We start from the raw sequence: 13,233 nt of genomic DNA, 5'->3' as shown, positions 1-13,233 counted from the left end.
GCACGGCAGGCGCCTATAATAAGGCTAAACATTATTAAATACCCACGAGACACTTGTGACTTTATATCACATTTGCATTATTTTTAAAAAATGTTTCCTTCCTGTTAAAAATAAATATATTTCCAATCTGATATGTAATGGGGAGAAAAAAAAGTAGTACGAGTTCAGCTGATGGTGGATTCGAACCGAGTTTATGATTAATCGCGTCAAAAGATGATGCTGTGCGCCCTACAAGGTGCGCCACTACAGTTGTAAAGATCAGCAGCTCTTTACTAATCTTGTCTCTATCAATCAAGCATCGATGGGCGTAAACCCTGAATAGCTTATTCCTACTAGATGCGCTATTTGCAATTAGCCAAAAAAGACACTGCGAAATTGTCTTTTTTTCTCCCCCCTCGCAGGGGCCCCTAGTGCGCACGGGCCCCTGGGCCTGTGCCCATAAGGCCCATTGGTTAATCTAGCCCTGCTGTTAACATAGTGATTCCTTTTCGCAAAGTGCAGTTTTCACTGGCATTTGTGGATGCAACAACTTATTGTTGTACTTGACAAACATGTGCCAAAGCAGTCCTGAGCCCATGTAGTGATATCACTTATAGAAGATTGATGATTCTTGATGCAGTTCTGCCTGAGGGGTCTGAGATCGAAGTTGTTTAGCTTAGGCTTGTGCCCTTGTCCTTTACGCAATGAAATTCCTCCAGATTCTTTGAATTCTTTAACTATGTTATGCACTGTTGAAGGTAAAATATCCACGCCTTTTCAATATTTTTTTTAAACTGGTGCTCCTCAGTGACTTCTTTGCTCCTAAAGGACTAGACCTTTCTTGGATGCTGCGTATGTACCAAATCATAATTATAATTACCTGCTGTGATCAAATTACATCTTTATTTCACAAATTTACCTGATTACTAGCCCTAAATTACTCCTGTCCCAATAATATTGTTATTTGCGTTTCCCATACTGTCCCAACTTTTTCCGATTTGGGGTTGTACACTGAAAAATGTAAAAAATAATAAAAATAAAAAGTTTCATGATTTTATATCTCATTGTCAACCTCTATTATAAACAATATATAATCTTTTTAAACATATATTTTTTATTTTTCATTATTTGTAATGTTTTGTAAATAAAATGTTTGATGTTTTCAAGACTGGAAATTAATTTATTAAAAACTATGGTAAGTAATGTAAATAAACAACATTGATTCAATGTTATTATCCAAACTATTAAAATGGAAATAAAACACAAGAAAAATGCACTTAGTATAATCTTGAGCATAGTAGAATGTATTGACTATATATATATATATATATATATATATATATATATATATATATATATATATATATATATATATATATATATACTCTGTGGACCTACAGAGACAAACTCATCAAAGCTGATCATGTTGTCCTTGTTTTTGTCACCCTCTTCCATCAGTTTCTGTATGATCTCTCGGACTTTGTACCCTGGCAGTGGCAGATTGGCTTCTTTGAAAAGGTCATGCAGCTCATGGTCACAGATGAAGCCATTGCCGTTCAAATCTATGAAAAGAAATGATAAGGAAAGGTTTGTTTGACTTTTCCAACAGGCAACAGCCAAGCAACAGTAATGTTGGTTACAACGTTGGTTTTGTGTGTGTGTGTATGTGTGTGTGTGTGTGTGTGTGTACACTACAGTTCTGTCTGGTTCTTGAATCTAATTTACTAATAGCCATGCGATTTTGCCAGTAACAGCACTTGTCCAATGCACGAATACATCAACAATTAGAGGACACTCTACAGTTTGACAATTATTGCTGCAGTTGGGCAACAGAATGTACTTTCGGAGCTGTTTTAGTCGAGAATGTAGTTGTTTAGATTGCAACTTTGCAGATTATTTTTAAGGATAGTGCATATTTTAAAATGTTTATTATTTCTGAGACATCGCGTCGGTAGCCGTTAGCCTGTCTTTGAGCAAAGACAGTTGATGATGTTCATCCACAAAATGGCGACAGAGACTGCATACTAAGCCCTAAGTGAAAAATGTGTAATTTCAAAGTACAGCTGATTAAATCAAATGACATTCTAAATCGATCTTTCTCTTTTGCATGTTGTAATGCTTTCATATTTATATCATCGTAATATTGTGATCTCCCAACAGAGCAACAGAGAAATACTGGAAAATCTCTGTACAATGAGATGGCATTTCATGCTGTTCAGCCTTATAATCTTAAAATGTGAGCAAAATCATCTGTTTTGTCAACGCCAGCCTCCCACCAATGCCGATATACAGCCACATCGCACTGCTACTCGTGTGATTTACATTATATGAGCAATATCACACGAGTAGCAGTGTGTTATGGCTGTATATCAGCATGGATGGGAGGTCCCGCCAGTGCTGATATACAGTCATATCGCACTGCTATGAGTGTGATATTGCGTTTATACAACAGTTCAACAGCACAATCGTGTATATAAATAAGAAAATCAAACACGGAGAGTCTAAAGACCCCTTTTTATTAGGAACTACTTTCTTCCGCCATTTATTTACATCTGCAGCTGATGTCAAAACAGCAGAAGTTGGCAAACCAGGGGGGTTTAGTTTACAGACTGTACCAAAGAGAGAGGTGGGTAAAATTACGGGAGTTTTTTTTTTTTTTTTTTTTTAGAAAGAAATAAAAACAGGATGTTTGCAGGAGACTGGTCTGAACAGTTTAATATTGATTTGATCTGCTTTAGTTAGAAATCAGACTTTTATATCTTCTAAGCGTAAGGCCTTATTATGCTGTTCTGTCGCCATCTTGTGGATAGAAAACGTCAACTGTCGCCGACGAGCTGTCTCTCAGAAATTGTAAATATTTTAAAATAGGCACTATTCTTGCAAATAAGCCTCAAAAGCATATTTTGTTGTCTAACTGCAGTAACATTTGTCAAACTGTAGTGTCTGCTTGTAGCTGGCTGTATGTGGGCGGAGTAATACACAAAGAGTAAAGAGGCTGTATGGATGCTGATATTACTTAAATATATGAAGACTATCAGCCAATCAGATTCTAGATCCAGACAGAACTGTTGTATATATATATATATATATATACAAGAGTTCTGTCTGGATCTCGAATCTGATATATATATATTTACATACATACATCGCACTGCTACTCGTGTGATATAGACATACAGACACACACACTCACACACATATACATATATATGTATATATATATATATATATATATATATATATATATATATATATATATATATATATATATATATACACACACACACACACACACACACACAGACACACACACACACACACACACACATAAATACAATGCATCCTGAAAAGGTTCAAACCGCTTCACCTTTTCCACATTTTTTTGTTACAGCCTTAAGGCCCGTGCACACCGAGACGTTTTTTGAATAAAGGGCGTCAAAGTGATCGTGCATACCAAAGCACAAATCAGCAGGCGCAAAAGCGTTATTTAAAAAAAAAAAACACCTCGTGCTTGTATTTTTTTTTTTTGACACGCCGCATCAAAGCCTTCTCCACCAATTAGATTGGCACTTTTGTTCACGTGCACGGAGCTTCTGAAGTTAAAGTAAACAGCACTTGGAGACACTCAAGTGCAAAACTGTCAATGTGAGCGCACATTAAAGAAGAGGCAAAGGCAATATGAACGTGGAGCTGCTTATTGCTCTGGTGAAAAATAATAATTTCTGTCAACTTTGTCCTCTGTGTTACAAGTGTGTGTCAAAAGCTTAAAGTTGTGTAATGCCAAATAACGTCAAGGAGGGATTTTGCATACTCTTCTGCTCGACGCCAGTGAAAAGCTCTTGGGTTTGAATCCAGAAAAAAACTTGAAAAGTGATGACAATAAGCATCCCGTGTGTACAAGCCTTTATTCCAAAACTGTTTAAATTCATTTATTTTCTCAAAATTGCATTCTACATACAATACTCCATAATGACAATATGACAATTTTTTTTTTATGAAATTCGTGCAAATTTATAAAAAAAAAAAAAAAACTGAAAAATCACATGTACGTAAGTATTCACAGCCTTTGCTGTGAAGCTGTCAATTGAGCTCAGGTACAGATCTGTTTCAACTGATCATTCCTGAGTTGTTTTAGCAGCTTAATTCACCTGTGGTAAATTCCATTGATTGGACATGCTTTGAAAAGTCATACACCTGTCTATATCCCAGGGTTGACAGTGCATGTCAAAGCACAAACCAAGCAGGAAGACAAAGGAATTGTCTGTAGACCTCCTTCCTTGAGCTGGCTGGCCATCTAAAATGAGCAATTGGGAGAGAAGGGCCTTAGTCAGTGAGGTGTTCAATAACCCAATAGTCACTCTGTGTGAGCTCCAGCATTCTTCTGTGGAGAAAAAGAACCTCTTGATCTCAGACTGGGGTGTCGGTCCACCTTCCAGCAGGACAATAACCCAAAGCAAACCGCCAAAATATTAATGGAGTGGTTTCACAACAACTCTGTGAATGTCCTTGAGTGGCCCAGTCAGAGGCCAGAACTAAATCCTATTAAACGTCTGTAGACCGTCACTTATGATCCAGCCTGATAGAGCTTGAGAGGTCTTGCAAAGAGGCAAAAACTCCCAAAGACAGGTGTGCCAAGCTTACAACATCATATTCAAAAAGGCTTGAGGCTGTAGATGCAGCCAAAGGTACATCCACAAAGTATTGAGCAAAGGTTGTGAATACTTATGTACATGTGATTTTTGAGGTTTTTTACTTTAAATTTGGAACAATTAAAAAAAAAATTCACATTGTCAATATGAGGTATTGTGTGTAAAATTTTGAGGAAATCAATTAATTTAATCCATTTTGGAATAAGGTTGTAACATAAAAACATGGAAAAAGTGAAGTGCCTTAAATACTCTCCAAATGCACTGTATGTACATTAATGTATACAAACAACTGCAGGTTAACCCATTATAAGGTGTACTCACAATAATATCATTTAGTCTGTATTTCCGAACACTAAATACAGACTTTTATTATGAGTATAAGAGTAAAGAAAAAAATGTAATGTGTCCAATTTTTGACTGGTGTATATATAAATTTACCAATTTTAAAAAATAATTTATACACATGTAGCTGTGTTACAAGCTTTTTCATATCTGACACAATCTTGTGTGGAACCAATTTACATTACGAAATCTAAAACTTTCACTTACAATTCCATCAGTCAATGCCATTTTTTAAATCCGTATTAGTTTGTGTACATGTTAGCTAGCGTGGGACGATAATCGTTTTCAAGGTATACCACGGTTTGGAAAAGTCAAGGTTTTAAAACCACCAAAATGAGAGTTTTTGTTGTTTTTTTAGGATGACACTATCTCCAGCAGAAAAAATATACAAAAAAAATATATAAATTGTAAAGAAATCAGTGTTTTTGAAACTAATGAAGACAGCAGAAGTCAATTATTTATTTTCATTATTCAGCCTGACATATTTACTGTTCCAAAATATGAGTGCTTCAGACTTCAGCTGCTGTAAAAGCTGAACACTCAGCCATCAGCTGTAGACATGGCTGCTGTGCCAAGGAAGACACTCATCTCTTTTCCCTTCTTTGAGGAACGTGAGTTATGAACATAACAAGAACGTGAAACCGAGATAATTTTATCCAAGGTTATCATACCGTCTGAATCTTATACCATCCCATGCCTAATGTCAGTTTATAATTACTTTATGACCAAACAAATCTTTTACATTTATGTTCATACATGATACAACTTATATACATTTCTTCAAAGTTCTAATTAATTTCAATAAAATCATTTTAAGGTTCCAACTTTTTTTTTTTTTCTAAATTAAGTTCTGGTGCAAAGTTTATTGGAAATTTACCATCCATTTGCAACATCTATAATGAGCTAATGATTTCTAAAAATGTCAGCTGTACTGGCACATGAGAACAAATGTCATTGGTGTGTGGGAAAGGGGTAAATTTGTCACAGAAGTTATTTTGTTAGTTTAAATATTTTAATTGAACTTTACAACATGCTATAAATCATTAACTAATTAATCATCATAAGCTATGATAAATGTTTTTTTTTTTCACAGTCAATTTACCTTTATTACCTACTTCTAACAAATGGAGCCTTATGGTAAAGTGTTACCAAACAGCAAGACTATAATATTTCAGAATCCAATCATTTAAAATCATTATCTGTTGCATGTTGTGAACCATAATAGCATGTGAAAATGTGTCCAGTTTCACATACCATCCATCATAAAAAAAAGTAATTGAAAATGGCAATCCAACCGCAAACATGGGTAAATAGTATTAAAAAATATATAACATCACATAAAAAAAAAAATTCAAGGTTGAAATCAGATGCCAAATGGCACATTTGAAAACATACTGCAAATTCTTATTTTTGGCTTTGCACAATTATTTAGCTTTTGCCATCTATGCAGAGAAAATAAAGATAATCAGAAGACATCACAATCTATGTAAAGGAAAAAAGACACCTAATGGGTGGAACACCAAGTTATGATTAGAGTAGACAAAACTGGTCAGACAGGAAAAACACTCACCAACTTTCCCAAAAGCCTCCCGCAACTCCTCCAGCTCTTCTTTGGATATCTTACCAGCCATCTCCCAAAGCTCTGTCAAATACAATGTTGTTCTGTAGAAAGAAAGACAAAAGGTTTGTCTGTATGTCTGTTTTCTAACAAAGAAACTTGGAAGTGGCTCTGTGCAGTAAAATTATAAGACAAGCAAATGGCATGCAAATATTTAGGCATGCAAGATACTGAAGTAGTAGACTATATTTGGACAAAATGTATGTTGGAAAGGGCGTGCCAAAACAACCTTTTGAATGCAACCTCACTATGAGTTTGAGAAAAGCAATTACGTGAGTCTTCAGCAAGACTCACTGATTCTTTAATCGATCTATCTAAAGGCTTTTTTATTGTTGTTAGTCAACTGAAGAGTCACCTTTAATTCAAGGCTAGCAAAATCCCACAAAACCAAGTCAAACCCAGCAAATTTTGTTAAATTCATCTTCATTCTTATAGTGTTGTTTACAATTTAGATTTTGTCAAAGCAGCTTAACACATATGAAGTTCTGGTTCTACAGTTCAGTTCTCACAGTTTAGTTCAGTTAAGTTCAGGTACTGCACAATGAAAATGATACAACAGAACAAAAAACAATAAAAAGGTAGTTCACCCCAAAAATATATTTTTTCTGTATTTACTCAGCCTCAATTGATTGTAAATCTTTATTACTTTTGTACACAAAAAGCTACTTTGAAGAAAGCTGAAAACCTGGCTGTAGCCATTGACATCCATAGTGGGAACAACAAAAACTGTGGAAATCTATGTTTACAGGTTTTTAGAATTTTCCATAAAATCTTCAATTGTGTTCAAAATCAGAAATAAAATTAGACCGGTTTGGAAAGGTGAAGACTGAACTATGCCTTAGTTATCCCTACATAAAGTGAAAAGATCAAGCAACAGCCAAAAGTCACTCTATAAGAAGCAACTTTATTTTAGCCACTAGTTTTACATTGCAAGCATTTGGGATTATTTAGCACACATCTGCAATGGTGCTTGCCATCCTACCACACCCTGACGGAAAAGCAAAAAGTTGAAGACTTCTTACAGCTAGAAAAATAACCTTAACATTCAATGGTACCCTAATGACAAAATAGTCATCAGTTGTAAATTAATTAACCTTAATTTGATAAATTTAATACGATTCTGCAGTTCAAGCATAGCTGTAGTATAATTTGACTACGGTTTGTTTGTGGACAAATCTAAGCAACCAGATAATCCTGTGTAGTGACTAGATTTCCAGTGTTTCTAAGGGCTGCCAACATTTCATGACCGATTGAACAATGTGAAACTATAAAATACTAAGTAAAGGAAATTTTACCCATGTTTTCTATCATAAAAAAATATATACCAGTCAAACTAGAAAAAAGAAAAAACCCTAAAAACCTTTCAAAAAACTGCCCTGAAATATCAGTTAACAAAATTACTTTCAAGCTGCAAACATTTGGAAGAAATGTGAATTGAAACAACATATGGCTTTTACAGATGCTGTGTCATTAGCAGCATGGCTAGGAAAAGAGACGGGTTTTCACCAGTGTATATTATTATTGAGACAAAGTAGAATGTAGAGAAAGACTAAACTTGAATAGAGAAAATCAAACATACCGTCGATCCTTATGTGTGCTGTGAATGGAGCTTTAGGCACCAGCAGTGGCAACAGAGGCAGTATTCACTCCACACCCTTCAATGCTAATCTGAAACACCAGCATTCCTGACGGCCTCACAAAGACCTATGGCAGCAAGTCATAACACTTCCTGACAGTCTAGCAGTCGGCTTGTCTGCCCGAGAGGGAGGAGGGATAGGCAGGAACAGACGGAAAAGAAGAGGGGGAGGGTAAACATTCCTGATGTTCTTTTTTTTTTTTACTTGAAGCATTTCCATCAAAGATATACTTGAACAACGCAATAAAGTGAGTAAAATGGCGCAGAAAAATGAAATAACTTGAAACAGTCCTTTGCTTTAAAAATGTTTTAGCAAATAAAATATAACACTGAACTGAGCTAAACAAACAAAAAATTTGCAGGTAATTTTACAACTAAGATGCCTGATGTGAAACTCGTTGTGACATGGTCTCGAGACCCCAAAAACAGATGTTTCAATATGTGTGGCATACCTGCTGAATCTGCATTTGATTGATAAGATCAGGAGCAATAGCTAATAGAAGGAAGGAACCAAAAGCTGTGGTTATCGACTTACTTACCTGGGTGTGTCACATAAAATAGAGTGTATTCCAGAAAGCAGGTTATGCGACATACCCAGGTAAGTTTAACTTTAGTCGGCTTTAGACAGATCAGTTTGTCGATAGCACAATGAACAGAAATAAATAAATAAATAAATAAAATGAAAAATAATGGCAAGTTCCAAACCCAAGTCAAGATCCCTTTACTCTCTCTCGGCAACCTTACATCTTTCTTTCAATAGGCCTACTCTGCCGTGAATGTAATTTCAGCTGGAACCCATCAATGGGAAATACCCATTCATTCTTATTCACACACATACACTACAGTCAATTTAGTTTATTCAATTCAGCTATAGCACATGTCTTTGGCCTTGAGGGGAAAACTGGAGCACCCGGCGGAAACCCACGCAAACACGGGGAGAACATGCAAACTCCACAGAAAACAGCATAGCCCACAATGCAAACACAAATAGAAGAATGCACTGCAAATCCTCACTATGCATTCAAATAGCATGGACCACAATGGAAATGTTTTAAGTGGATCAACTGAAAATGTAGCTCTAGGCAGCAACTAAGGGGCCAAGCACGCAAAGTATATCTTTAGCTCATTTTGGACTTTTTTAACATCACACAATTTATAGAACAGTTTTTAAATAACTGTGATTATATAATTAATTGTTCAATTCAATAATTAAAATGAGCTTTAAATGAAATGCATTTTGCAAAATGATTTATGCAGCCTGATGAGCTTCAAAAGCAGTGCAAAGCCTGATGTAGGGTGTCAATGTCTAAATTAGCTCATAGGAACTGAAGATTAATTTAAAAGGGACTTCAAAAGAATCAACTCTTTAGATCCGAACAAATGAATCATCCAGCAATCGTTTGAATGGACAGTTGACTCCAACTACAGATAATGCTATCCAAATATAACAACTGCACTTCAATATTTAAGCAGTGTAACAAGATCTAAGTTAGATGCAGTAGATTCATAAATATGCATAGACTATTTTCTTTAAATGCAAAAATAATTTTTATTGACTATTCTAACAGAAACTAACAATTAACACAAACACACACACACACACACCCATGCACACTCCGCTTTGCAGGTACAGTGAGACTCCACTCACTGCTGCACAACTCAAAATGCACAAAAGAGAGCGCAGCACGATTTGAACACAATAAAATGATCTGCTGCAATACTTTCTAAATATAGCTCATGTTAATATTACATTTTCCCATCTTTGTTGCTGCAATGTGTGCATATGTTTTTCTTTTTTTTTTTGTAATGTTTAAACCAGTCACTGAATAATAGCCATGCAATCTGTAACAGATGATTTTCTGCGTTGTGTTTGTTGGTTTTAATGAAAAGATCCATACAGCAATGCAGTCGAACTGGAATTTATTCTTGTATCTCTCTGTATCAAAAAGTATATGTAACAGACATCAGTCCAATAAACCTTCACAGCACAGCAATGTCTGTCTGTCGGACGCCATCTCACAAAGTGTCAGCATAGGCACAATAACCATGATGAAAATAAATACAAAAAATTTATAAAATAAAACATATAATAATTAAATAAAAACAATACATAAAATACATTAAATTGTGATTTGTAACATACCTGTATCAAAAATATATGTAACAGACATCAGTCCAATAAACCTTCACAGCACAGCAATGTCTGTTGATCAGTACACAATTTTTAAACTCATTTGCTCTCATTTTTAAAGGAAAATGCAGAAATGCTATATAAACTTTCTCATAAATAACTATAAAATGTAAACCCGATTTAATTGAATTTTTAAAGCACATTTTACATATAACATACAATTTATATGTAACGAAAAAAAATAAACAAAATAATAAAATAAACAAATACAGAATTTAATTTGGATTAGCTATTGTGCTCATTAAACTTACCTTATATGACACGTTCCACACTCAATTATGATCAAAATACATTTCTCCCACTATAGTGATACAATATTTAACCTTATTGACAGCACTGAATAATATAAACATCAACATTAATGTAATAATATTGGTATTTATAAGAGGAGCTGAAAAAACGCTCCTGCCTGTCGAACGCCATCTTACAAAGTAAGCGCGCATCGGAAACTATATCAGATTTCATCTCGCGCCTACGTGATCATAATTAATTATAAATACCTATATTATTTTTATATGGATGTAAAGAGAACATTATCGAAACTTTAAACACTGAAACATGAAGACAAAATATTGAAGGAAAAGGAAAGTAATTAATTGTTTGTCTTGTCCATTTCCTTTAAACCACCTTTCAAAACAAAATACCCTTCCGATAATAAGCCAATAATCTAGTTCAACATCACACACGCCACATCCACCCCCACTGTTCTGCACTAGATTATTGCACAGTATATAGACACTTATTATTCAAGAATAGTGTTAACATGTCACACAACCAAATAAAGGTAATTCAGCTATAAAGCTATCTCATTAGAAATTCAGATAACCCAAGGGTAGCTAATCCTCAGTCTATCGTCTGAAAAATCATGCCATATACACGATTTCAATTATGACACACTAATAGATGGTCACTATAACATTTTCCTTAATAAACAACTTTATCTAGGACCACCAGAAACGCGTCCATTCCAACAAATTGACGGGTATACAATCTGTCATACAAAAAGAAATCAACAAAGAAAACGTTGGAAATAGAAATTCACAAATCAATAATAGGGCAAATTCTTTGTGTGGACATTGTAAAAGTCTGCTCACAGGTTTAATAAGCCTACCAAACCTGCTGTGTGTAAATGTTGTACACTGAACTGTCCTGGAAAAGAACAAAATTTGCAGTAGGGTGAGGTGAACCCACTTAAACCTCTTCCCCTACTGTTGCAGCTTCACAATTATCATTAGGAGCAGGCATGGCACTTCGAGAAATCGGAACATTTTGAGGCTCAGCTACACAGGAGTGTTCACATGTAATGTGCGGAAGTCTGATAAAACAGTCAGACACTACTTCAGAAAAGCTCAGACATTCCAATCCCTGAACCTGTTCAGCTTGTGTCCCCATTTCATGATCACAGATGCCACAGTCTTGATTTTCAATCACCTCATTTGTCAACTCATCACTCAACATTACAACCTCATCCAGGTTAGCAATCCATTGAGATGGTCTGTCAACAATTTCACAGTTTTGACCATCAGACTGTGATGAAACAGAATGTGAACTCAAATTACCTTCTGGAGATGCAGAATCATCCCAAGCAGGCAAAGGCAAACAATTTACAGGCATCAATAGGTTCCTATGAACAATTTTGACACGGCCAAAAACTTGATGACGGATCCTATAAGTGTTCAAAGAACAGTTTTTGCTTGCTACAATATACACTGTACATTCCCAGTGGTCCCCTAATTTCAATTCACCTCTTTCTCCCTTGTTCGCCAGAACACTATAGCCAGGCTGCAAAGAATGACCCTTGCATTTCAGAATATAATGTTCAGCCTGTTTGCCTTGTTGTTGACGCACATTTTATTGTACAAGCGACATTGCCTCCTCAGATCTCATCCCAGAGACTGGACATATTTACTTACATTAAGAGCATCAACATCCAAAAGTACACTCTCAAAAAGAACGTCCACTGGCAACCTCGGCGTGCACCCAAACATCAAAAAGAAATGTGGGTAGCTAGTTGTATGAGAAGGTCAGAAAGTTCAGCAATTGTGGCCATTTCGCTTTCGACCTAGGCGGTAGAGAACTATTATCATCCCAAGAGTACGGTAAACCTTTGAGCCTGATCGTTACCTATGGGATGATATGGTGTCGAATGAGATTTCTCCACGCCCGAAAGATTCAGCATTTCCGAAATCAGGGAACTCTAAAGGTTTGCACCCCTATCAGAGTGGATCCTCGCTGGGAAACCATATATACAAAAAAATTATTCCACAGAACACATGCAACGGTTTTTGGTAGTTTGATTTGGACAGACGTACGCGCATGGAAGCTTCATAAAATGGTCAGTCATTACCAACACATTGACTGATTTATTATCGACATCCTCAGCTGACCAGATATCAATACAAATCAGTTCAAGTGGAGCTGTTGTTGTTATCGATACAAGCGGCGCTCTGGCCTCCGGCTCAGGTGTCTTACTCAGTACACATATTTTACATTGTGCAACATATATCTTCACATCTTTCTCCACTGAGTTCTAGTAAAATTACTGTCTCGCTAGCCAAAGAGTACGATGTTGACCCTGGTGCCCAGTGTCGTCGTGGACCCCATTCAACACCAGTCCTCTTAAGACTGCTGGTACAACAAGTGTCTTTGCTTCATGCTTCAAAGCATTATACGGTGTCCTGGTAAGTCTGTGCAGAATCCTGGGTACAGCAAAAGGTTCTCGACTCAAGGCATCAGCCACCACATTTTTTGGTCCAGTTAAGTATTGTATGTCGAATTCGAAAGGAGCCAACTTCGCAATCCATCTCTGCTCACAGGC

At 35.9% G+C, this 13,233-nt stretch overlaps 1 protein-coding gene across 1 annotated transcript in view; it reads right to left on the bottom strand.

The window, feature by feature from the left end:
* The window catches only part of pls3 (plastin 3 (T isoform)), a 71,986-nt gene extending 63,708 nt beyond the window's left edge, over positions 1-8,278 (bottom strand). Inside the window, exons 1-3 of the mRNA NM_001002326.1 lie at positions 8,168-8,278; positions 6,541-6,632; positions 1,378-1,541 (exon numbers count right to left, since the gene is read on the bottom strand). Of these exons, the coding sequence (NP_001002326.1) occupies positions 1,378-1,541; positions 6,541-6,601 (225 nt within the window). The 5' untranslated portion in view covers positions 6,602-6,632; positions 8,168-8,278. The remainder of the gene's footprint in view (positions 1-1,377; positions 1,542-6,540; positions 6,633-8,167) is intronic.
* Positions 8,279-13,233: the final 4,955 nt, after the last annotated feature.

The sequence above is a fragment of the Danio rerio genome, chromosome 14 (assembly GCF_049306965.1).
Source record: "Danio rerio strain Tuebingen ecotype United States chromosome 14, GRCz12tu, whole genome shotgun sequence".
Classification (NCBI taxonomy): domain Eukaryota; kingdom Metazoa; phylum Chordata; class Actinopteri; order Cypriniformes; family Danionidae; genus Danio; species Danio rerio.
This window is presented reverse-complemented; position numbering and strand designations above follow the sequence as displayed.